General features: G+C 43.2%; 1 protein-coding gene across 1 annotated transcript in view; it reads left to right on the forward strand.

The window, feature by feature from the left end:
• Nucleotides 1–21,139: 21,139 nt before the first annotated feature.
• LOC124553326 (ankyrin-2-like) overlaps nt 21,140–25,308 on the forward strand; it is a 66,806-nt gene continuing 62,637 nt past the window's right edge. Inside the window, exon 1 of the mRNA XM_047127204.1 lies at nt 21,140–21,317. Within this exon, the coding sequence (XP_046983160.1) occupies nt 21,140–21,317 (178 nt within the window). The remainder of the gene's footprint in view (nt 21,318–25,308) is intronic.

The following is a 25,308-nucleotide window of genomic DNA, read 5'->3' on the forward strand; positions in this document are numbered from 1 at the left end:
TTCATGTCCCTCGACTCTTATAACTGCCATCTGGTTTCTGTACAAATTGTAAATAGCCTTTCGCTCCCTGTATTTTACCCCTGCCACCTTTAGAATTTGAAAGAGAGTATTCCAGTCAACATTGTCAAAAGCTTTCTCTAAGTCTACAAATGCTAGAAACGTAGGTTTGCCTTTCCTTAATCTTTCTTCTAAGATAAGTCGTAAGGTCAGTATTGCCTCACGTGTTCCAGTGTTTCTACGGAATCCAAAAGGCTATCTTCCCCGAGGTTGGCTTCTACTAGTTTTTCCATTCGTCTGTAAAAAATTCGCGTTAGTATTTTGCAGCTGTGACTTATTAAGCTGATAGTTCGGTAATTTTCACATCTGTCAACACCTGCTTTCTTTGGGATTGGAATTATTATATTCTTCTTGAAGTCTGAGGGTATTTCGCCTGTTTCATACATCTTGCTCACCAGATGGTAGAGTTTTGTCAGGACTGGCTCTCCCACGGCCGTCAGTAGTTCCAATGGAATATTGTCTACTCCGGGAGCCTTGTTTCGACTCAGGTCTTTCAGTGCTCTGTCAAACTCTTCACGCAGTATCATATCTCCCATTTAATCTTCATCTACATCCTCTTCCATTTCCATAATATTGTCCTCAAGTACATCGCCCTTGTATAGACCCTCTATATACTCCTTCCACCTTTCTGCTTTCCCTTCTTTGCTTAGAACTGGGTTTCCATCTGAGCTCTTGATATTCATACAAGTCGTTCTCTTATCTCCAAAGGCCTCTTTAATTTTCCTGTAGGCGGTATCTATCTTACCCCTAGTGAGATAGGCCTGTACATCCTTACATTTGTCCTCTAGCCATCCCTGCTTAGCCATTTTGCACTTCCTGTCGATCTCATTTTTGAGACGTTTGTATTCCTTTTTGCCTGTTTCGCTTACTGCATTTTTATATTTTCTCCTTTCATCAATTAAATTCAATATTTCTTCTGTTACCCAAGGATTTCTACTAGCCCTAGTCTTTTTACCTACTTGATCCTCTGCTGCCTTCACTACTTCATCCCTCAAAGCTACCCATTCTTCTTCTACTGTATTTATTTCCCCCATTCCTGTCAATTGCTCCCTTATGCTCTCCCTGAATCTCTGTACAACCTCTGGTTCTTTTAGTTTATCCAGGTCCCATCTCCTTAAATTCCCACCTTTTTGCAGTTTCTTCAGTTTCAATCTACAGGTCATAACCAATAGATTGTGGTCAGAGTCCACATCTGCCCCTGGAAATGTCTTACAATTTAAAACCTGGCTCCTAAATCTCTGTCTTACCATTATATAATCTATCTGATACCTTTTAGTATCTCCAGGGTTCTTCCACGTATACAACCTTCTTTCATCATTCTTAAACCAAGTGTTAGTTATGATTATGTTGTGCTCTGTGCAAAATTCGACCAGGCGGCTTCCTCTTTCATTTCTGTCCCCCAATCCATATTCACCTACTACGTTTCCTTCTCTCCCTTTTCCTACACTCGAATTCCAGTCACCCAAGATTATTAAATTTTCGTCTCCCTTCACAATCTGAATAATTTCTTTTATTTCATCATACATTTCTTCAATTTCTTCGTCATCTGCAGAGCTAGTTGGCATATAAACTTGTACTACTGTAGTAGGCGTGGGCTTCGTATCTATCTTGGCCACAATAATGTGTTCACTATGGTGTTTGTAGTAGCTTACCCGCATTCCTATTTTCCTATTCATTATTAAACCTACTCCTGCATTACCCCTATTTGATTTTGTGTTTATAACCCTGTAGTCACCTGACCAGAAGTCTTGTTCCTCCTGCCACCGAACTTCACTAATTCCCACTATATCTAACTTCAACCTATCCATTTCCCTTTTCAAATTTTCTAACCTACCTGCCCGATTAAGGGATCTGACATTCCACGCTCCGATCCGTAGAACGTCAGTTTTCTTTCTCCTGATAACGACATCCTCTTGAGTAGTCCCCGCCCGGAGATCCGAATGGGGGACTATTTTACCTCCGGAATATTTTACCCAAGAGGACGCCATCATCATGTAATCATACAGTAAAGCTGCATGCCCTCGGGAAAAATTACGGCTGTAGTTTCCCCTTGCTTTCAGCCGTTCGCAGTACCAGCACAACAAGGCCGTTTTGGTTATTGTTACAAGGCCAGATCAGTCAATCATCCAGACTGTTGCCCTTGCAACTACTGAAAAGGCTGCTGCCCCTCTTCAGGAACCACACGTTTGTCTGGCCTCTCAACAGATACCCCTCCGTTGTGGTTGCACCTACGGTACGGCTATCTGTATCGCTGAGGCACGCAAGCCGCCCCACCAACGGCAAGGTCCATGGTTCATGGGGGGGTATTTCATATAGTGGTCGTAATCTTAGTTTGTTTCATATGTCCCATCCGAATCATTGTGCAATATGCACTTGTGGTTACAATGTATTAAAGTAATTTTAATGCGAACTTTAGTCATGTCTTTCTGCGTGCTTTTATTGGGCCTTACCGATTAATCTTCCGGTATATGAAATTATATTCCGTTGCGCTTAAATATTTTGATGATGTATGTGACTCTGTTTCAAATGTTTAAGCGCAACGAATCATAATTCCATTTACCAAAAGATTAACCCTTAGCGCCCAGTAAAATCACTGAAAAGAGAAAACCATGACTCGTAATGGAATTGATTTGCCATTGTTTTGCACGCATACTGCTCAACGGAGTATCAGCTAATACAATGGTTTCAGCCTCCACTTGCACACTTCAAAGGTCCATGTCCGATGTTTTGTCTCCTTTTTCATCTATGATTTGGAGTAAAATTCCCTGCACATCGATATTAAACATTCCCCGACACTGCTTTGTTTTCTCAGTGGAAAATCACCCCGTGTCAGCCACTATGTGTTGCGACATGACAGGTGTCGTCGCCGTCTCCTGCTCTGCTGAAGTCGCCAAGTGTCCAAAGCGCGCTCCGCCTGCAGCTCTGCTCCTGGCAGTACACGCTGTGCTGAGTCCCTCGGACTTGACGTCATTTAGTTTTCACCTGTTCGGCTGCCCAATCCCTCAAACTAAAATCTTTAAAGACAGTGCGACATTTTTGCTGCTCATTTACAGAAGAAACTGATACAGTGTCATCTTCAGATTACAGTCACCAATTAACTGCCTGACGCATCCAGTTCAAACTTCGTTATGACTACCACAAGAGTCATGTTTACCATCTGAAAAATTCTACAGTATTTCAGAAAAATTAACCTCGCCTATTAAACGAACGCAGTAATTTTTCTACGAATGACTGTCGATGGCGTAAACTGTGTATGATCTGATACTCGTGCGTCGTTCGGCTTGTTCTTGGAGACTGGAGGATTTTGCAGCCCTGCACATTACGGGATTTCTGCTCTGCAGCCTGCCCACGGAGTTAGATAGAGCTCACTCCTTAGCTCTAGGTTTTATCAGTATCTTGTTCCTGCTACAGTGTATTTTTAGCCTAAATTCTTTCAATTGGAACACATGCTCGAGGCATAGCAGTAAGATGCACCCCTACCTAACAAGGTTCGTCACATCTCAGGCGGCTGCTGCTATGGTAAATATTCTGCTGTCCACTAAAATGGAAACACCTCGAAGAACGGCAGTTACCAAAATATTACTATTTGTCCGTATACAGTATGGCACGAAAAATAAATGATAAAATCTGTAGGTGATATGGACCGTCGAATTCCCAAGGTGGAATGTCTTGCCTGCATCTAGCATAGCTTTACTGTACGTGGAACCACATTGTGGTGGTATATGTGAAGCGGCCAGACCAACATATGGCTTCTGACAAGCAGCGGAGGGCTTCTCAGCAGCTGCAGAGGCAACAGTCTGGACGATTGACAGGTCTTGTAACACCAGTCTGAATGACTGACTGGTGTGGCCTTGTAACATCAGCCAACATGTCCATGCTGTCTTGCTACTGCGAATGTCTCAAAACGAGAGGAAACTACAACTGCTATTTTTTTCCAAGAAGATGTAAACCTGCTGCATCGTTAAATGGTGATGGTACAGACAAAATATTACGGACGTAAAATAATAGCCCATACCGATCTCCAGTCTGGGACAACTCTAAAGTGTGGCGTAATCAGAAGAACGAAACTGGCATTCTACAGGTCGGAGTACGAAGCGTTAGTGCCCTTAACTAGGTAGGTAGGTTAGATAATTTAAGAAGAGATATGGATACGTTCTAGTTAGATGTAGTGATAGAAGTGAAATGCGGTAGCATGAAGATCAAGACATCTAGTTAGGTCAGTATGGGATTACCAGCACTAAATGAAATAGAGCTAATGCAAGAACAGGTCTAACAATCAATAAGAGGATTTGAATGTGGGTAATCTACTACCAGCAGCATAGCAAATGAATCTTCAGGGTAAAGGTATATACGAATGTAACACTCCTCAAAGGAGTACATAATCCTGCTAGCTCAGCAGTTGGTGGAAAGAGTGGGACAGTGAATGTTGAGATAAATTATTGAAGTGGTTAATGGCGACGAAAATTTAGTTGTGATGCAGGAGTTTCAGGTTGAGGTAACAAATTGATCCAGATGGTATCGACAGTTTCTAGATACAGGATGTGTGTGTAAAGGAAAGAGTCCCGTCCGGCCTCGTGTTCCTGAAGAAAATGTTGCGCGAATTCAAGGTGCTTTCAAACACAGTCTCTCAAAATCAACTCGTCGTCCCAGTCGGGAGTTACAACTGCCTACAACAACTATTTGGCGTGTTTTGAGTCGTCAGTTGGTTATGAAGCAGTACAAGTTACAGCTGTTACAAGCTCTGCGTCCTGTTGACTAAGGCAAACGTGTGGCATTTTGTAACGAGATTCTCGACACTATTGACAATGATAACATTTTCGCACAACGAATCGTGTTCAGTGATTAAGCGACCTTCCATGTTAGTGGTCAGGTAAACAAAGAGAATGTTCGAAATTGCGGCCATAGAACCCGCATACAGCCACTGAACGAGATTCGCCCGCAGTCAATGTGTTTTGTGCGATATGCCGATCATCTGTTTACGGCCAGTTCTTCTGTGATGGAAACACGGTTAACGGTCAGTAGTATGTCACTGATTGTTTCTGAGACTGCACGAAGACATCTTCACTTTTCAACAACACAGGGCACCCACCGGCTGTAGTCGCCAAGTACGTGAATATCTGAATGAAATTCTACCTAACCGTTGGATTGGACATCAAGGAGCTGGAGACTTAGCATGTCTCAGCTGGGCTCCACGGTGACTGCATTTGACACCCTCTGACTTCTTCCTGTGGGGTTTCGTTGAAGACAACGTGTATGTACGACCACTCCAACAGAACATGGAAAAGTTGAAGGACCGGATCCGTACTGCTGTAACATCAGTGACGAAGGACATGCTTGCCCAAATATGGGAGGAATGTGAGTATCGATGTGCTATTGTTCGTGTCACTGATGGAGGACATATTGAACTTCTTTAATCTGAACTTGAGAGGCTTGTAAATATGAGTGTAAATTTCATATTTGTATTTCGTCAGGTTTAATAAATATATGCACTCGAAGTAAATATATTCTTTTTGAAACACCCTGTAACGGGGAAATGTCTTGGTAAAATTAGTTTTATTCGGTTCCGTAATGTGAAAATTGCCAACATAATATCACACGCCAATGAGGGAAACACAGCATCTGAAATTAAAGAGAAAATGAGATCAGTACAGGACGCAGAGGGCCGCCTCGTGCAGGGCAGCCACCTGTCGCCAGACACCCCTGCCGTGCTCGCGGGCCGAGACAGCCTTCCAGAGCCACCGCTTACTTCACGCGTCCTACCACTGGCGACCCAGCGTCCCCGATCCGTGACCCGGAAAATCAGCGTCTTTATTTTATCCTCAGAGGAAGTCACTCACCAATGAAGTTCGCGAATTGCTTTGACTCAGACTCTGCATCTGCGGGTGAAAGATTTTCCTTCTTCTACGAAAAGCAAAGAATCCCTGAACGAGGAGAAAATCTTTTCAAAAATCACTTCTCCAGCATCTGTATTACAAGGCTAGCAATTCTCGCCGCTTTCATTTTATTAAGTCCATTCTATTTTTAGTACTTAAATTTATATTACACAAATCTGTTATTTAATAGCAATTTTGAATATTTTCCGTGGAATTGTCTCCATGTTACAAAATGCACACTTTTGTCCTGCAGACTTATGATAGGCTTAATTTCCACAAATATAATTTCATACAAACAAATTATAAGCTACAAGTTTAGTGTGATTGAAAACAGCTCATTACACCAATATAAGTGACAACAGGATCAATTTTTTTAATAATCATTACACTAAATCATCTTGTTACTTTCATTCCACCTCAACCGAAATCACATGGGCTCTACAGGAGAAAGCAAACAAACGACTGCCTCGAGCATCGGCCACGTCGTACAGTTCGGCATATCCTTTGGTGGAATCCTCATATGGCAGTCAGTTGGTTTCACTTTTCAAGGACAGAATAGCAGCAGATGCGTGGGACGAACAGCCCTGTACTTCTTCTCATGAATTTGAAATCAGGATTCAAGATACCAGTTTGCCTCGTTCCATGTACTTTCGCAGATATTTTCTCCCTCACTGAAAGCGCAACTGAGGCAGATTTGATCACACTGGCAGAAGTATAATAACAATTTGTGCGTTTCAAGATGTATTGAAAAGAAATGTGACAAGTTTGAACGAATGTGGGAGAGCGTGTTTCACGGCCAATGTGCGGACGAAACAGCAACCAGACATTGTAGGCCTTATGCTGCCGTAAATCTAGAAGCAAAGGTTGGAAGAATCTATGTGATATCTGCAATTTGTGCGTTTCAAGATGTATTGAAAAGAAATGTGACAAGTGTGAACGAATGTGGGAGAGCGTGTTTCACGGCCAATGTGCGGACGAAACAGCAACCAGACTTTCTAGGCCTTATGCTGCCGTAAATCTAGAAGCAAAGGTTGCAAGAATCTATTGGTAATATCTGGACATAGTGATGGGACAGATATCAGATTCTGTACTTGCGTTCTATTACTTGCGCAACTTTTAAATGCACATAATTTTGATCAATGTAAACAGTATTAATTGAAACTTGGACACAATCACTTTAAGGTTGATTTGGACGATTTTTCTGCACGTGCTTCTTTTTATCCTTTTTATCGTTCGCTGCACAGTCGGTGGTTGCGCATATTTCCGGAGAAATGGTGCTGATTTCTTGGATTTTATCGTCAAATGGACTTCAGACAACTTTGCTCAGACGTGTTGTGCAGTGTCTCTCGTATCCCGATATATCGCGCCTCGTCGCACTTTCCAGTTCTGAGCACAAAACGAACACGTACTGATGGCTGAAACAACAGACACACGCTCCAAGTGAGGAGTGTGTGTTATAATTTGATTTCATTATGCTGAGGGATTCAGCCTGATTTCATGCGGCCCATGAGAAACAGCCGTGACGTGTGATATCGAGGAGTGGCAGTCATGCGAGGTATTTGAAGCGGGATGTTCATGATGCAGGTAGTCAGGGAAAGAAGCGAATGTCAGCTGATGTTCTTGTTCACTGATTGGATAAGGCGATTCCAGAAAATTTACCATAAGGGAGAGTTCAGAAGAAGCGAAGAGGAACATTGTCTTTAGGCAATGTTCCTTTTCATGAGAATGCTCATCAGCACACTACAGCTGCTATGAAGACGCTCGCGCAGAGTTTCAAATAGGAAGTCTTTGGTCTCCTACCGTAACAGCCCCGATTTTGCCGTTTCCCTGACGGCAGTGTGGGGCTGTGTCGGATGCCTCGCTGAAGTCAAGGAAAACGTCAGCAACCTGGCCACCGGTGTATACACCGTCCTGGGCCTCACGGAAGAACAGAGCGAGCTGAGTATTGCAGGATCTCTATATATAGAATCCATGTTGATTTTTATATAGCAGGTTTCTGTGAACGTAATACATATTCCATAGTTCTTGGTTGATGTCAACTAAACAGGCGTATCATATTTGCCTCGGTCTCATGGTCCTTCTTCGAAATGAAAATGCCCTACGCTTCTTTTCAGTCGCTAGCTACTCTTGGTTGCTCCATGCGACCTACGACAAACAGCTCGTCCTTGTTCAGGTCTTAGCGCTGTTCTTCATCTTCCTGCCATTGGAACTTTCAACAGCACGCCACTGACAGTATGAACACTCGTTTGCTCCGTGTTATCTTCAAAAGTTAACATGAGGCAAGGGAACCTTCAGATAGTCAGTTCTGATCTAACGAAAAAATTCGAATGTAAGGAAGGAGAAGAACATATCTAAATCCGGAACATGAAAACATTTGGAACATCTTCCCCAAACCCTACCAATGACAACGCCGTTTAAAACAGGATAATGGCGTATGACCTGATAAAACTCGTTTATTCACTTGAATATGATCGATCTAACGTGAAAATTATCAACATAATGTTGCACGCAGTTTAAAACGGCTGGCCGAGAAAGTTTCATGCCTGGATCTAGGGGAGACAGCAATTTCACTGGGCGCCCAGTCATATTCTTGAAGAAAAAAATCATCCACCGCATGTTGTTTATCGATCATTCATATGATTTTGAAACGCATACGAGTTGTTTCTTGAACATTTTTGAACAAATTCTGAGTTGATTTCTGAACGAATAATAAGTTTTTTCTAATGCATGCATAGTTTACGTGGTGTGTCTGCCAGGGAAATCCCTTCGCGTGTAGAAATAAAAAAAAGGGGATGGTGCTATACGAGCTAAGCCGAATAAACCCGAACGGATGAATGCCGATCACTGTTTGTTTATGTGGTTGATTGGGTGTGCGAATGATCAGCGTTGTTATTATTACCAGAGAAATTCATAAAGTCCGACTATCAGGTTGGAAAGATCACATATTATGTTCTCGGTGTATCCAAGAAAAGAAAATTTTAACAGAAAGTGTTTGCCAAATCGCTACATTACCAGTTGTTACTGCCGGTTAGTAGCCGCATTAAGTTCTGTTCTCGATAAAGTGCGGGAAACGCGTCGTACGAAACGCAATGACACCTAACCGGCGAATAAAAGCGGGATAACTGAACCTGTGCTGCTGGCAGGGTTACTGAAATTAACCAGAGATTAAGTTTAGACAGTGGCAGCAATAGTTGTGATGAAAAGATTATGTGTTAGAACGAGAAAGGAGAAGAAACGGGGACACCTGAAACGGGGACACCTCACAAATTATAAGGAAGAATTTGACGATTCCAAAATTGTATGAAAAATTCGGTACTACTACTTGTCGATCTCATGCTTGAGGAAGTGGAGCGTATGAACGAAATGTGAAACTACACTCCTGGAAATGGAAAAAAGAACACATTGACACCTGTGTGTCAGACCCACCATACTTGCTCCGGACACTGTGAGAGGGCTGTACAAGCAATGATCACACGCACGGCACAGCGGACACACCAGGAACCGCGGTGTTGGCCGTCGAATGGCGCTAGCTGCGCAGCATTTGTGCGCCGCCGCCGTCAGTGTCGGCCAGTTTGCCGTGGCATACGGAGCTCCATCGCAGTCTTTAACACTGGTAGCATGCCGCGACAGCGTGGACGTGAACCGTATGTGCAGTTGACGGACTTTGAGCGAGGGCGTATAGTGGGCATGCGGGAGGCCGGGTGGACGTACCGCCGAATTGCTCAATACGTGGGGCGTGAGGTCTCCACAGTACATCGATGTTGTCGCCAGTGGTCGGCGGAAGGTGCACGTTCCCGTCGACCTGGGACCGGACCGCAGCCACGCACGGATGCACGCCAAGACCGTAGGATCCTGCGCAGTGCCGTAGGGGACCGCACCGCCACTTCCCAGCAAATTAGGGACACTGTTGCTCCTGGGGTATCGGCGAGGACCATTCGCAACCGACTCCATGAAGCTGGGCTACGGTCCCGCACACCGTTAGGCCGTCTTCCGCTCACGCCCCAACATCGTGCAGCCCGCCTCCAGTGGTGTCGCGACAGGCGTGAATGGAGGGACGAATGGAGACGTGTCGTCTTCAGCGATGAGAGTCGCTTCTGCCTTGGTGCCAATGATGGTCGTATGCGTGTTTGGCGCCGTGCAGGTGAGCGCCACAATCAGGACTGCATACGACCGAGGCACACAGGGCCAACACCCGGCATCATGGTGTGGGGAGCGATCTCCTACACTGGCCGTACACCACTGGTGATCGTCGAGGGGACACTGAATAGTGCACGGTACATCCAAACCGGCATCGAACCCATCGTTCTACCATTCCTAGACGGGCAAGGGAACTTGCTGTTCCAACAGGTCAATGCACGTCCGCATGTATCCCGTGCCACCCAACGTGCTCTAGAAGGTGTAAGTCAACTACCCTGGCCAGCAAGATCTCCGGATCTGTCCCCCATTGAGCATGTTTGGGACTGGATGAAGCGTCGTCTCACGCGGTCTGCACGTCCAGCACGAACGCTGGTCCAACTGAGGCGCCAGGTGGAAATGGCATGGCAAGCCATTCCACAGGACTACATCCAGCATCTCTACGATCGTCTCCATGGGAGAATAGCAGCCTGCATTGCTGCGAAAGGTGGATATACACTGTACTAGTGCCGACATTGTGCATGCTCTGTTGCCTGTGTCTATGTGCCTGTGGTTCTGTCAGTGTGATCATGTGATGTATCTGACCCCAGGAATGTGTCAATAAAGTTTCCCCTTCCTGGGACAATGAATTCGCGGTGTTCTTATTTCAATTTCCAGGAGTGTATTTCTTAATATAAGACTTTTTGCTTGTAGTAGGCCATAATAGCCATTTGATATTAGTACTTCATGAGTTATCTTCTGCTGTATTATTTATTTAAATAAAGTACACAGAAATGACCATTTATGCAAAAACAGTGTCACTTATCAGGTGTGTTAGAAATGCTGCAATATAAGAAAGGCCCATTTCCTTTTATTTAGCAGACAGTAGGGAAATAGATGTAATCAAATCGAGAAACCACACCGGTCTTGGGTAATATTTGTATTAACATAGCTTTTTCAGTATCAGACAGCAATACTTTCATTTTTCATGTAGCAAAACATTTGACGGACTTTGATGTGGTAATGGATTGTTTCACAAATATGCAATCACGGAGTGTAAAGCTGTAGCGATATTAGTGACAAAAAAGTGCCGGGACATTCGGATTGAAGAAATGTGTACTCTCTTGATTGTCTCTTGTTTTTACTGGTTTTATGTTTCCTATATTTAACTTTGTGTCACATTAATGAGAAAGTCATTAACAAGTAGATTTTCTGCAGATGAATGCTCTCATTTTCCGTCTTGTAAAGTCATCAGAATACCAAAACGAATTGGAAAATGATTCAGATAAGATATCTGTATGGTGCGAAAAGTGGCAGTTGACCCTGATTAAAGAAAAGTGTGAAGTAACTCACATGAGTACTAAGAGAAATCAGTTAAATTTCGGGGGTCATAAATCACTCAAATCTGAAGGCTGTAAATTCAACTAAATACCGAGGGATTACAGTAACAAATAACCTAAATTGGAACGATGACGTAGATAATATTGTCGGTAGAGCAAACCAAAGACTGCGATTCATCGGCAGAACACTTAGAAGGTGCAACAGGTCTACTAAAGAGACTGCTTACACCAGGCTTGTCCGCCCTATTCTGGAGTATTGTTGTGCGGTGTGGGATCCGCATCAGGTGGGACTGACGGATGACATCGAAAAAGTACAAAGAAGGGCAGCTCGTTTTGTATTACCGTGAAATAGGGGAGATAGTGCCACAGACATGATACGTGAATTGGAGTATTAAACATTAAAACAAAGGAGATCTTCTCATGAAATTTCTATCACCAGTTTTCTCCTCCGATTGCGAAAGCATTCTTTTGGCACCCACCTACATAGGTAGAACTGATCATCACGATAAAATAAGATAAATCAGGACTCGCACAGAAAACATTAAGTTCTCGTTTTCCCTGCGCGCCATTCAAGAGTGGAACGGTAGAGAGACAGCTTGAAGGTGGCCCATTGCACCCTCTGCCAGGCAATGTAGTGCGATTAGCAGAGTAACCACGAAGATGTAGATGGAGGCAACAAAGAGTGCAAATTTTCTGAAGAGTTCTTATTCTCCATGTCACAAATAACGCAACCATGTATTAATTGGGAGATTTTTTTTAAGAGGGTTAGGATGTCAAATCGGTCGACTATGAGCAGGAGAGGCACCACAGGACTTTTCAACTTCCATTGTCCTGAATATACTCTTGATGGCTTCCAATACAAAATATACACATTTGAATTGCGTAGAGCGAAAGACAGCGTCGTGCGAGAGAAGACTGCTGTGTGAAGAGGCGTGGCACTGCACTTTGGCAGACTTAAGACCGAATAACAAGCCTTACATATCCTCGAACGTATATGTTTCATATTTCGAACTCATCAGAAAGATGCACGCTGAAAAATGAACACATGTTGAAACCTTCCCGTCTCCTCTATGCCTCTTTTGTTAATGATAACCTTCCCTTTTACAATAACCTATGTAACCTTCCCTTAGGGTTTCTACCTCTTGCTTAATAATAACAAATGAAATCTTCCCTTTGAAATTTATTCTCTTTCTCAGTCTTCGTATACAAATTTAATTGCTGCTTATTAAAAGTGATTTTCTGATTATGTCGACGAAACATAGAATGTGTCGTCGTCGTGGCCCTCAGTCTTTACCTGCAATAACCCAAAACTGTTCCTTACCTTATTTACTGTTACTGGATCGCCATCTGATTCCTACATCGAACTGCGACATGAATATACTTACTCCGTTTTACTATACTGTATTACCTGGTGGCGGGCTGTCATAATAAGTGGGTGTATTTATTACCAAAGCTGACGTTATTCTTTAATAGCAAAGCTGACGTTATTCTATAATTAATTTGACTGAAGTTACGTAATTCATAGTTACACTTTTTCTTGACAACAATAAAATTTTTGCAAAGTTTTATGTTGATAGTTTTTGGGATGGATTGTAATCAGTAATGCAACATTGCTGGCAAAAATTAATTATATTCTGAAAACGCTTCAAATATTTACTGTTGGTAATGAAATGATTTTACAAACGTTCAAATGGGACTTACTTTTTACAATAATCGTACAACTAGCATTGCGCAATCATACCTTCAGTAGTCTTGAGTTTCGCAAAGAATTAATTCAATAATATTAGTTCCTCTTATTATAATAGTTAGCTGATGTCTCTGTACATCTGTTTATAATCTCTTGTAAATGATAGCTGGTGGCTGGCAGACACACTACTCCTCTCAACCTCTCGCTTCAGACCTGCTACCGACTCGCTTCACTTTCCGCTCACTACTGACTTCCTACGAACGCTAAAGTGCGGTCTCTCCTGCCAACAACGCTTTCTGGTGCAGACAATCCCTGCTACCTCTACAAAATGTATCAATGCGCGGTCTTTCCCGCTCTTTTCTTAAAATGTATCCATACGCGGTTTCTCCCGCCCTTTTTAAAATTATATCAACAATACTTTGATGCAGATATTCCCTGCTACCACAATTATTTCCAACATGACAAATATTAATTATACCTACTTAATCCTATTAATAAAATATAAACATATTTCACAAACTGTGATTTGGCAATAGACAATAGAAATATACACGTCTTACAATGTATCAAAAATCGATTTTTTTTAAATTTTTTGTGTCCTATCGCAAACAGACGATGGGTTGGGGGGAGGGTAGATGCCACTATCAAGTTTTTGCTCCAGTTGGGAAATATCGTCGACCTGGGGCTGGCAAACAAAAAGAAGAAACGAGTGCAGTACAAGACGAATGAGCCGCTACGTCCTTGCAGCTCTCGTCATGTTGCTAGGCTGCGAACTGGAACTGCCTCTCCGGTGCACTGCGCACGCGTCCGCCTTATCGGAGTGACGTAGGAAGAAGTCGATTTAAGGAAGGCGAGGCGCCCCATATCGCTAGCGAACCACTGCCCCACACCGCTAACAGTCGCTATCAACGTTTATTTATTAATTTTTTCGTAAGAAGCAATTACCCACCAGTGCAGTTGAGCTACAGACAAACAGCGTAACTGTGGCCCAATGATTTGTTGACCGTTCTTCCAAGAACGGGTCTGCGGAGGAGGAAAAGGATGTACAGAGGACTTCTGTTTGCATAATTTATGAAATGTTCAATGCACAGGTTCACGCAAAATTATTTCACCGTTTTACTTATACATGCTGTATCTGAAAGAATAATCCGATTTGGCAAGTCTACATTTTTGAATACTGACCCTATGACTTACCTTAGAAGGTAGGTCGAGGACAGATAAATCTACGTTTCTAACATTTGTAGACTTAGAGAAAGCTTTAGACAGTGTTGCTGGAATTCTCTCCTTCAAATTCTGAAGGTGGCAGAGGCCAAATACAGGGAGCGAAAGGCTATTTTCAATTTTTAAAGAAAGCAGATGGCAGTTATAAGAGTTAAGGGGCATAAAAGAAAAGCAATAGTTTGGGAAGGGAGTGAGACAGGGTTGTAACCTGTCCCTGATGTTATTCAATCTGTATATTGAGCAAGTAGTAAAGGAGAGAAAAGAAAAATTTGGAGTTGGAATTAAAAATCATGGAGCAGAGATTTGCCAATGACATTGCAATTCTGTCAGAGACAGTAAAGGACATGGAAGAGAAGTTTAACGGAATGGACAGTGTCTTGAAAGGAGGAAAAGCAAAACGAGGATAATTGAATGTTGTCGAATTGAATCAGATGATTTTGAGGGAATTAGACTAGGAATGAGACACAAAGTACTAAATGTGTATTGCTATTTGGGAAGTAAAATAACTCATGATGGTAGAAGTCGAGAGTATGTAAAATGTAGACTGCCTGTGGCAAGGAAAGCGTTTCTGAAGAAGAGAAATTTGTTAACATCGAGTATAGATTTAAGCGTCAGGAAGTCTTTTATGAAACTGTTTATGTGGAGTGTAGCCATATATGGTAGTGAAACATGGGCGGTAATTAGTTTAGAGAAGGAGAGAATAGAAGCTTTGGAAATGTGGTGCTACAGAAGAATGCTGAAGATTAGATGGGTAGATCAATTAAACTAATGAGGAGGTACTGAAGGCAATTGGGAATTTGTGGCACAACTTGACTAGAAGAAGAGATCGGTCGGTAGGGCGTGTTCTGAGGCATCAAGGGATCACCAGTTTAGTGTTGGAGGGCAGCGTGAAGGGCAAAAACCATAGAGGATAACCAAGACATGAATACACTAAACAGATTCATAAGGATGTATTTTGCAGTTGTTACTTGAAGAAGCTTGTGCAGTATAGAGCAGAATGGAGGGCTGCATCCAACCAGTCTCTGAAGACCACAACAAGAACAACATTTTTGTAACTAATATACATATACGAGGGTCATTCAATAAGTAATGCCCCACATTATTTGTCTCAGAACATATTTACTGTTTAGAGTCAGAATTAGGTGACAATATACATCAACATGTCTTGTCCATGTCCTATGTTTCTACGTAGACTCCATCACGATCAATGGCCTTACGCCACTGCTGTGGAAGTGCATTTATTCCCTGTAGGCGTAGCCCTGTTTTCACTGCATCACTGACACTCTCGTCGTCTTCGAAGTGTGTTCCCCATAGAGAATCTTCAAGTGGCCCAAAGAGAAGGAAGGCCGAGGTTACCACGCCTGGACTGTAGTATGGATGATGAAGTGATGTCCCACCTAAGTTGCCCATATGTTCACGTGTTCTCTGCTTTTTGTGCGAGTGTGCATTATTGTGTTGGAGCAATATTTCTGCCGGATTCTTGTCTGATCGAACACGTCGGAAACGGATCTTGAGTTTGTTCAGAGTCTTTACGTATGCCTCTGAATTAATGATTGACCGTCTAGGCATCACATCCATGAGAATGACGTCATTACAATCCCAGAAGACTGTCACCATGACTTTTCTGGCAGAGGGCTTTGTCCTGAATTTCTTCTTTTGTGGTGAACGAGGACGATGCCACTCCATGGACTGCCTTTTTGTTTCAGGTGCAAAGTGGTGCACCCAGCCTTCGTCCGCAGTAACGATCCGTGACAGAAAGGCCTCTCTGTCGGTCTCAAAACGCTCCAACAATTCAGATGAAAAGACCTTGCTTTGAATCTTGTGGTCCGCTGTGAGCACTCGTGGAACTCATCGTGAGCGCCTCTTTCAATATCCCAGAGTCTCGATCACTGCAGAGGCACTTCCATTGCTGACCGACAACTGTAGAGCCAATTGTCGAGTTGTGATGCGCGGGTCGGCACGAATAATGGCATCCGCACTATTCAGCATGTCCGGAGCAGTGCCTGTGACAGGACGTCCCGAGCGTGGCTGACCATGGAGCTCTGTTTCTGCATTTCCTGAGGCTGTAACTTTCTTTACCCATCGCCCAGCTGAACTCCTAACAACTGCAGCATCGCCATACACTGCACACAAGCGTTTATGGATGTTCACAACGGTTTCTTTTTCTGCACACAATTATTCAATAAAAGCATGCCACTTGTAACGTGAATCGTATGTAGACGCCATTTAGACGCTGTACTAAGGCTGTGACATCTTCTCAGCTTCATCGGCACACAGAACAAAAATAAAATGTGGTGCAGCAACAAGGACGTTTGTTTATGTATATGAATGGCTTTTTAAAAAAATGTGGGGCATCACTTACTGAACAACAATGTTACAATGAATATTCTTTTTTAATTAACGGGAAACTTAGAAAGTCTTTTTTTCATACCTTTTCATAGGTGTTCATTTCACACCCTTGAGGTGAATGGCATATGTCAATCTGGTATTCAAATTGTTCCACACTACAGCGAGCAAGTCATGAGTTTCAGCTTCCACAACTGGTGTTATGCGATGTCTCAGCTCATTCATTGATGTTGATAACCGAGGCACATAGAGTCTTTTATAAACCCCCACAAGAAATATCACATACAATCAAGCTCGGTGACCATGTAGGGCCGTAATGTAGGGCTCAATCATACGGTCCATCGCGACCAATCCGTCGTTCGGTGATTCTTTGATTTAAAAATCCCCGCACTTCAAGACGCCAGCGTGTTGGTAAATGAAGTCGTCTGAATGTGGGGCATGGAACAACCACATGAAGTTGTACAACATGACAGGAATTCTCCAAAATTTGATGTGTTTTATGTAGTTTCACAGGAAAAGATGTTGAGTCCATTTTTCTTTGCCGAGAACACTGTTCACTCAAGCACATATCTCGATATACTTCAGAACTTCCTTTTCCCAGAGTTTGAGACTGTTGAGGATGAAGGGGAGGGATGTTAGAAGTCACTGTGGGAGTTTTTATTATTTCTTTTCATTGGTGGAAACCGGAGAGCCTATCAGAAGTAGATGACAGCCATGTCTGCAGGTATATAAGAAACAATGTTTTCTGATTCAGCAGTAAACAAAAATACCCTGAAGAAGGTGTGGCTTACAACAGGAAAGGAAACGTGGGTAGTTTTATATATATTGACAATGCGGTCGCAAACCCACAAAAATGTTGTTGAAACCTAAGTTTATAAATGTACCTGAGTACAGGCCTACGTGAAAGGTGGAATTACGACTGCACTGAGTTTGTAATGGAGGTGGATTGAACACGTAGCTTGGCAAACAGATGGCGGATAAGCAAATGAATATAACGGGAAAAAAATCTTGAGGACACCATTACAGAAAGACTAGGAGAATTAGGAGGAGGTGTGATAAGAGATACTATACTGGGATAACAATTTCACAGATCTGTGGAAGTCCTAAACTCGAAACAATGAACCTAGCGTAGACCTACATTACTTCTGAATTATTGAGGCGCGTGGGAGAGCCAGATATGACCAAATTATTCCACGTGGTGAGCAGGACAAATGAGACAGGCAAAATATCCTCAGACATCGGAAATAATGCAATAAATGCAATACTTAAGAAAGCAGTTGATGGTGTGAATACTATGGAACCATCAGCATGGCTGTAAGATATGACATTAATTATCTTCTGAAGAGAAGGCCACCTCGGGAAATATCACTCTGGAGTCCTGAGAAATGCTGGAAAACGTAACTTCAGTAGAGGCAGCCAATCGATTTGAAAGTGCCGGCTGTTTTGTATGCAATGAGCACAAGACGGTAGGCCGATGTCGGGACGTGATAAATTGGCAAAAAGATCCTATCGTGTTTGTACTTGCCTCTGTCCGTACGTTGTCTGAAGCTGGTTCATTTGTACATAGGTATCAAAAAGGAATGGTACATTACACGCAGCCACGCATTGCGGTGCAAGGACAGTGATCGTAACAAGGTCCTAACTGACAGCGACGCAATAAGAGGGCCACACGTTGTCAAAGCTGACAGGAGTTGCTATTGTCAGTTAATACGCACCATTCTCAAAAAGTTTCCCAGAGAACATAGAGAAGCGGACTGCACAGAGAGCACACTTGGAATCTGACACTTCGCGGTAATGACGTTTCCCACAGCCGCACTCACGACTGTACACCTCCTGTGGGCCAGCGACCACAGCGATCGGGCAGCAGCTGCCTGACGCCGTGCAGTGTGCTCAGGCGTCTCGCCGTTTGGCCTCTTGTCAAACGATGCGTAATGTCCACCGACGGCGCAATGTGTGCAGAAGAGAGGGCAACACCGCGTTGGAATGAACACCGTGGTTTTTGTTCACATTAAAAAGCATTACTGGGCCCACAATATACACCCATAAAAAAAAAAAAAATTGTGTCACCTCAGTTCCGAGAGTTCCTGAAAGTGTACCGAAAATTGGAATATAGATCAACATACACATCATTTCTGCCCTTTTTATTGCTTGTTGAAACCACGTATTGCATGAGACCTTCAGCAGGTGGTGGTCAAGATTGCTGCACACACCAGTACTACTAATACCCAGTAGCACGTCCTCTTGCGTTGATGCATGCCTGTACTCGTCTTAGCATACTATCCACAAGATCAAGGCACTGTTGGTCCAGATTGCTTCAGTCCTCAACGGAGATTCGGCGTAGATCCCTCAGAGTAGTTAGTTGGTCACGTCGTCTATAAACAGCCCTTTTCAATCCATCCCAGGCATGTTCGATAGGGTTCAGGTCTGGAGAACATGCTGACCACTCCAATCGAGAGAAGCCGTTATCCTAAAGGAAGTCAATCAGAAGATGTGCAGGATGGGTGCGCGAATTATCATCCATGAAGACGAATGCCTCACCCGTATGTAGCCGATATAGTTGTGCTATCGGTCGGAGGATGGCATTGACGTATTGTACAGCCATTACGGCTCCTTCCATGACCACCAGCGACGTACGTCAGCCCCACATAATGCCACCCCAAAGCAGTAGTGACCCTCCACCTTGCTGCACTCACTGGACAGTGTATCTATCGCGTTCATTCTGACGGGGTTGCCTCCAAACACGTCTCTTACAGTTGTCTGGTTAATGGCATATACGACACTCATTGGGGAAGAGAACGTGATGCCAGTCAAGAGCGGTCCATTCAGCTAGTTGTTGGGCTTATCTGAAACGCGCTGCATGGCGTCGTGGTTACAAAGATGGCCCTCGCCTAGGACATCAGGAGTCAAGGTGCCCATCATGCAGCCTAACGCGACGTCCTGTGGCTGCACGAAAAGCATATTCAACATGGTGGCGCTACTGTCAGGGTACCTCCGAGCCAAACTCCGAAAATAGCGGTAATCCACTGCAGTAGCAGTCCTTCGGCGGCCTGAGTGAGGCATGTCATCGACAGTTCCTATCTCTCTCTGTATCTCCTCCATGTCCGAACAACACCGCTTTGGCTCACTCCAAGATGTCTGGACACTTCTCTTGTTGAGAGCCCTTGCTGGTACAAAGTAACAATCCACACGCGATCGAACCCTGGTATTGACCGTCTAGGCATGGTTTAATTACAGACAAAACGAGCTGTATACCTCCTTCCTGGAGGAATGACTGGAACTGATCGGCTGTCGGACGCGTCAATCTATTAGGCGCTGGTCATTCATGGTTGTTTACATCTTTGTGTGGGTTTAGTGACAGCTCTGAACAGTCCTGTTTTCAGGAGTTCTGGGAACTGGGCTGATTCAAAATTGTTTTTGATGTGTGGAGTAGGATGTAGAATCCCAAAGCACCACACAACAATCTCTAGCGTGAAATGCATCCTCCACAGACAGCAGACAGAACGCTCGCCTAATTGCGCCGTTAGAGCATTCAACACTAATTTCGGTGATGTTTTGAGTTTATATTTCATACCATTCCTTGATACCATTTCCTCGGGTTATTGGGGGAAACCACATTAAGATGTTGTTTGACAGATTTTTTGGGATTTTGTTTTGGGTGCAAGGAATTAATTACAATTTAATCAAATTTTGACAATTTTCATTCATGTTTCGAATAGTTTCTGTGAATTTTTTGAATGATTTCAGCCAAAAATAACAGAGTTATGCTGTGATGTCCGCTGAAGGTTGTGAGTAGAGAAGTGTGTGTAGCATAGCCATTCCGATATTCATTTGAAATCAAAAAGGTTTTGATTTTACAATAATAACTTATTTTCTAAGAATATGAACCTTAACGCAGGTGAAAATAATGAAAATTACAATGTCTGCAGGCGTTGGAAAAATTTACTTCGATTTTCACAATTTTTTTCTCTAATTATGCAAAGAAAAATACTCTTAGAATGTGATATCATCTCACGAATTGTTTCATATAATTTATGGACTTAGTGCTGACGGCAAGTGGAGGCGCCTCCTGAGAGGGAACAATTTTCTGTCCGGCTTGCGTATCTCGGAGAAGGAGAGAGAAAGGCAACGGAAATGAAGACCTCCTGCGGGCAAAGTACGTCGCAGTGAGAATGGAGTGGACTGGGCCTGGGAATGAGCAGCATCTGATGTGGCGCACAGGGCTTTTTACTAGTAAGCGATTCCAGGTTCCAGCCACTGTGTTGCGCGATCGCTTATCTCAGTCTCTGCAATTTCAGTGTTCCTGCAGTGACTGGAAGGAGCGACCGTATTTCGGGTGAAACATTTTAGAAAGACCGAGTGCATCATCTTCCATTACGGTGCCAGTATGGCCACTGGGCGACACGATACGTGACTTGAATTCACTCACTGGGTTTGCGTAAGAGCAAGATTTCTTAGTGCTTCGTTTAAGATCAGATGGCAGAAATACTTCGAACGACAGACCTATGCAAGGGTTATCGTTGTCGGTGCGGAGGGTGGAGGGGGAAGGAGTGGGGGCAGGGAGGGAGTCTCGAGGAAAACTGCGGACAGAGTGGGTGGGAGGCGGCAGCCCAGTCCAGTACAAGAGGCGAGTCTCGCTGCCGGCCACCACTGCACTGGCTGCCGCGGCGCCCGACGTGTCTGGTGAGTCTCTACATACTCCTGCCATCAACGTACGGTAGGTATATACTGTGAGTGTAACTTCGTTCGATTTGGCTGTCTCCTGTTCTCAGTGTTGTCCACACTGAAAAGTGCCGGCTATGTTTCTCTCTTTTCTACATTACTTTCCGCGACCTGTAGCGCGACAGTTCTTATTAAGAACTCCCGTATTGGCTAACATTAGCTCTGAAAGTTACTTACTATTGCTTCTTACAGCACAATTTATGTATTGGTGCTACTAGCAGTGGTTCATGAACGAAAGTTGCTTTTATGTAAACTTGTCGGATCCAAATGACAACTGAAGCAGGCGAGAGTTCCGGAATGAAACTCTCACTCTACAGCGGAGTTTGGGTTGTTATGAAACTTCCTGGGAGATCAAAACTGTCTGCTTAACCGAGACTCGAACTCGGTACCTTTGCCTTTCGCGGGCAAGTAGGAAGGTAGGAGACGAGGTACTGTGAAGCTGTAAGGAGGGGTCGTGAGTCGTGTTTAGGTAGCTCAGTCGGTAGAGCACTTGAAAGTCAAAGGTCCGAGTTCGAGTCTCGGTCCAGCACACAGTTTTAATCTGCAAGGACGTTCCAGAAATAAACCTATTGCTGCTTTCTTGGGTTTGTTACCACTTTGCATAAGTAACCAGCCTTGCTATGGCAGAGACTGGCTTGATAGTACGTCGATCACACATGTTAATCAGGTTTTTGTTTTCTCCACACATTACCCACCCACAAAATTAGTAGGAATTGACCCTCAGCTCAGGTACTGGGTACGTTCTTGGTAACAGCAGTTATAGCCGTATGGCATGCTACTTAGCAACTACTGTAGATCGACCATTACCGGTAGAAGGCAAGGAAGGACTGAAAACTGTACCTCTGAATGTGGATAAACTGAGGAACGAATGCGGTAATATGCCCACATGAGTGTGTTGCACTGTGTCCAGAACATTCCTGATCACCCTCCCATGCATGTGTTGAACAGGTATGTAAGAATACTTAGCATTTATGTGTTGTTGTTGTAGTAATGACGTTAGTAGTAGTAGTAGTAGTAGTAGTAGTAGTAATAGTCTTTAATTAGTAGATCACTTTTTACAGGCATACTGGACACGTCTTGATATTACAATTTAGGAACGATAAATTAGTGTAAGTCACATACAGAGACATTTGCAGGCTTATAGGTCTAGAATGGCAGGAGTGCGACAAATAGTTAGCTGTGACCTTATAGTAGGAATTAACCTAGCATTTACCGGATATGATTTAGAGATACCACAAGAATCTAAATTAGATGAGTAGATGAAGAGTAGAGCATCCACCCTCCCGAATACAAGGCCAGTCTGTTTAAGACTGTGCTACCTCATTCGGTTTATCTCTTGCGTGCAATACTTCAAGTGGCATGGAGCTAGGTTGGAGGGGTAAGGTGCTGGTGCCCAAATTAAACAGTCTATTACACAATACGAATTCATCAATCAAACTCGATAACTAGAAAAATTACAGAGGTCCATGATTAATGAATTTTGCATGTTATATGAGCCACAGCCTATGAAACGTTAACAAAATTTAACTGTATTTTTACTCTAAGGCCGTCTAGCAACACTACTCACACTTCACAGATCAACAACAGCGGTGGCTTCGAACTTAACACCGAGTGACGCATTCAGTTAAATTCAAACAGAATGAAATAATAGGTCAAAAAATGAAAGAATCAATAAGTGAATTTAAATGTATTCAGGCTTTTAGTCAAATTCTTAGTACACTAACCAATGGCTAAAGATTTACTAGTTACATAGACAACAAAACCAAAGTATCTTCATGAACAATATGGAGACGCTCTATACAAGCAAAATCTGAAATAAGAGCTGCTTATACTCATTAAGTTTTCCAACACAATTGTTCAAGAAATCTGACATGATTTAAAATTTACAGTCCTCGCTCCGAGAGACAGTTCGAAGTTACAAATCAGTACCGAAAATCATGATAAGCCACTCAGTTCAAACCGGCGACCTATTGGCTCAATCTATTATTTAACACATCAAACGGGCACGCTAAAAGGCGCCTAGTCTCTACAGTAGTTAATCTTGCACCCAAACACAAGGAAACAGTGTGCTAATGTAGAGATTAAGATAGTGGACCAACAATTATACTTGTTGTCACACGCGCCAGCACTGTGTGGAACAAATTTTTACGCTCTCTCGGATTCAGGAACTTAGATGACCAAACATCCGCCCCAAGGTAATGGTCTACCTTGGTCCTTTTAAAACAACTTCGTCGTAACTGAAACGTCTTGTTGTTGTGGTCATCAGTACAAAGATTGGTCTGTTGCAGCTCTCCGTGCTACTCTATCCCGTGCAAGGTTCTTCATCTCCAAGTATCTACTGCATCTAACATCCTCCGAATCTGCTTAGTGTATTCATCTCTTGGTCTCCCTCTAAGATTTTTACCCTCCACGCTGCACTCCAATACTAAATTCATGATCCCTTGGCGCCTCTGAAGATGTCCTACCATCGGTCCCTTCTGCTAGTCTAGTTATGCCACAAATTCCTCTTCTCCCCAATTGTATTCAGTACTTCCTCATTAGTTACATGATGTACCCATCCAATCTTCAGCATTCTTCTGTAGGACCGCATTTCGAAAGCTTCTATTCTCTGTTTGTGTAAACTATTTATCGTCCATGTTTCGCTTCCATACATGGCTACACTTCATACAAATACTTTCAGAAAAGTCTTCCTGACCCTTAAATTTATACTTGATGTTAACAGATTTCTCTTCTTCACAAAGGCTTTCCTTGCCTTTGCCAGTCTACATTTTATATCCTCTACTACTTTAAGTGCCTCATTTCCTACTATAATTCCCTCAGCATCACGTCATTTAATTCAACTACATTCCATTATCCTCGTTTTGCTTTACTTGATGTTCATCCTATATCATCCTTTGTGGACACTGTGCATTCAGTCCAACTGCTCTTGCAGGTCCTCTGCTGACTCAGACAGAATTACAATGTTATCAGCAAACGTCAAGGGCTTTTATTTCTTCTCCATGGTTTTTAATTCCTACTCCAAATTTATCTTTTGTTTTGTTTACTGCTTGCTCAATGGAACATCGGGGATCGGCTACAACCCTGTCACTTCTTTCCCAACCACTCCTTGCCTTTCATGCCCCTCAACTCTTATAACTGCTAACTGGTTTCTGCAAAAATTGTAAATAGCCTTTCGCTCCCAGTATTTGACAACTGCTACCATCAGAATTTGAAAGAGACTTCCAGTCAACATTGTGAAAAGCTTTCTCTAAGTCTACAAATGCTAGGAACGTAGGTTTACCTTTCCCTAGTGTAAGATAAATCGTTGGGTCAGAATTGCCTCACGTGTTCCAACATTTCTACGGAATCCTAACTGATTTTCCGCGAGGTCGGCTTAACCAGTTTTTCCATTCGTCTGTAAAGAGTTCGTGCCAGTATTTTGCAGCCGTGAAATATTAAACTGATAGTTCCGTTATTTTGACACGTGTCAACACCTGCTTTCTTTGGGATTGGAATGGAATTATTACATTCCTTTTGAAGTCTAAGGATTCTTCACGTGTCTCACACATCTTGCTTACCAGATGGTAGAGTCTTGTCAGGGCTGGCTCACCCAAGGCTGTCAGTAGTTCTAATGGCATGTTGTCTACTCAAGGGGCCTTGATTCGACGTAGGTTTTTCAGTGCTCTGTCAAGTTCTTCATGCAGTATCATATCTCCCATTTCATATTCACTTACGTCCTCTTCCATTTCCGTAATAATGCCCTCAAGTACATCGCCCTTGTGGAGACCCTCTACATGGTCTCGCCACTTCTCGACCTTGTCATCTTTGCTTAGAACTGATTTCGATTTGAGCTCTTGATATTCATTTAGATTCATCTTTTCTCCAAAGGTCTCTTTAATTTTCCTGTAGGCGGTATCTATCTTACCACTAGTAATGTGTACCTCGAAATCCTCTCATTTGTCCTGTAGCCATC

The sequence above is a fragment of the Schistocerca americana genome, chromosome 11, assembly GCF_021461395.2.
Source record: "Schistocerca americana isolate TAMUIC-IGC-003095 chromosome 11, iqSchAmer2.1, whole genome shotgun sequence".
Taxonomy (NCBI): domain Eukaryota; kingdom Metazoa; phylum Arthropoda; class Insecta; order Orthoptera; family Acrididae; genus Schistocerca; species Schistocerca americana.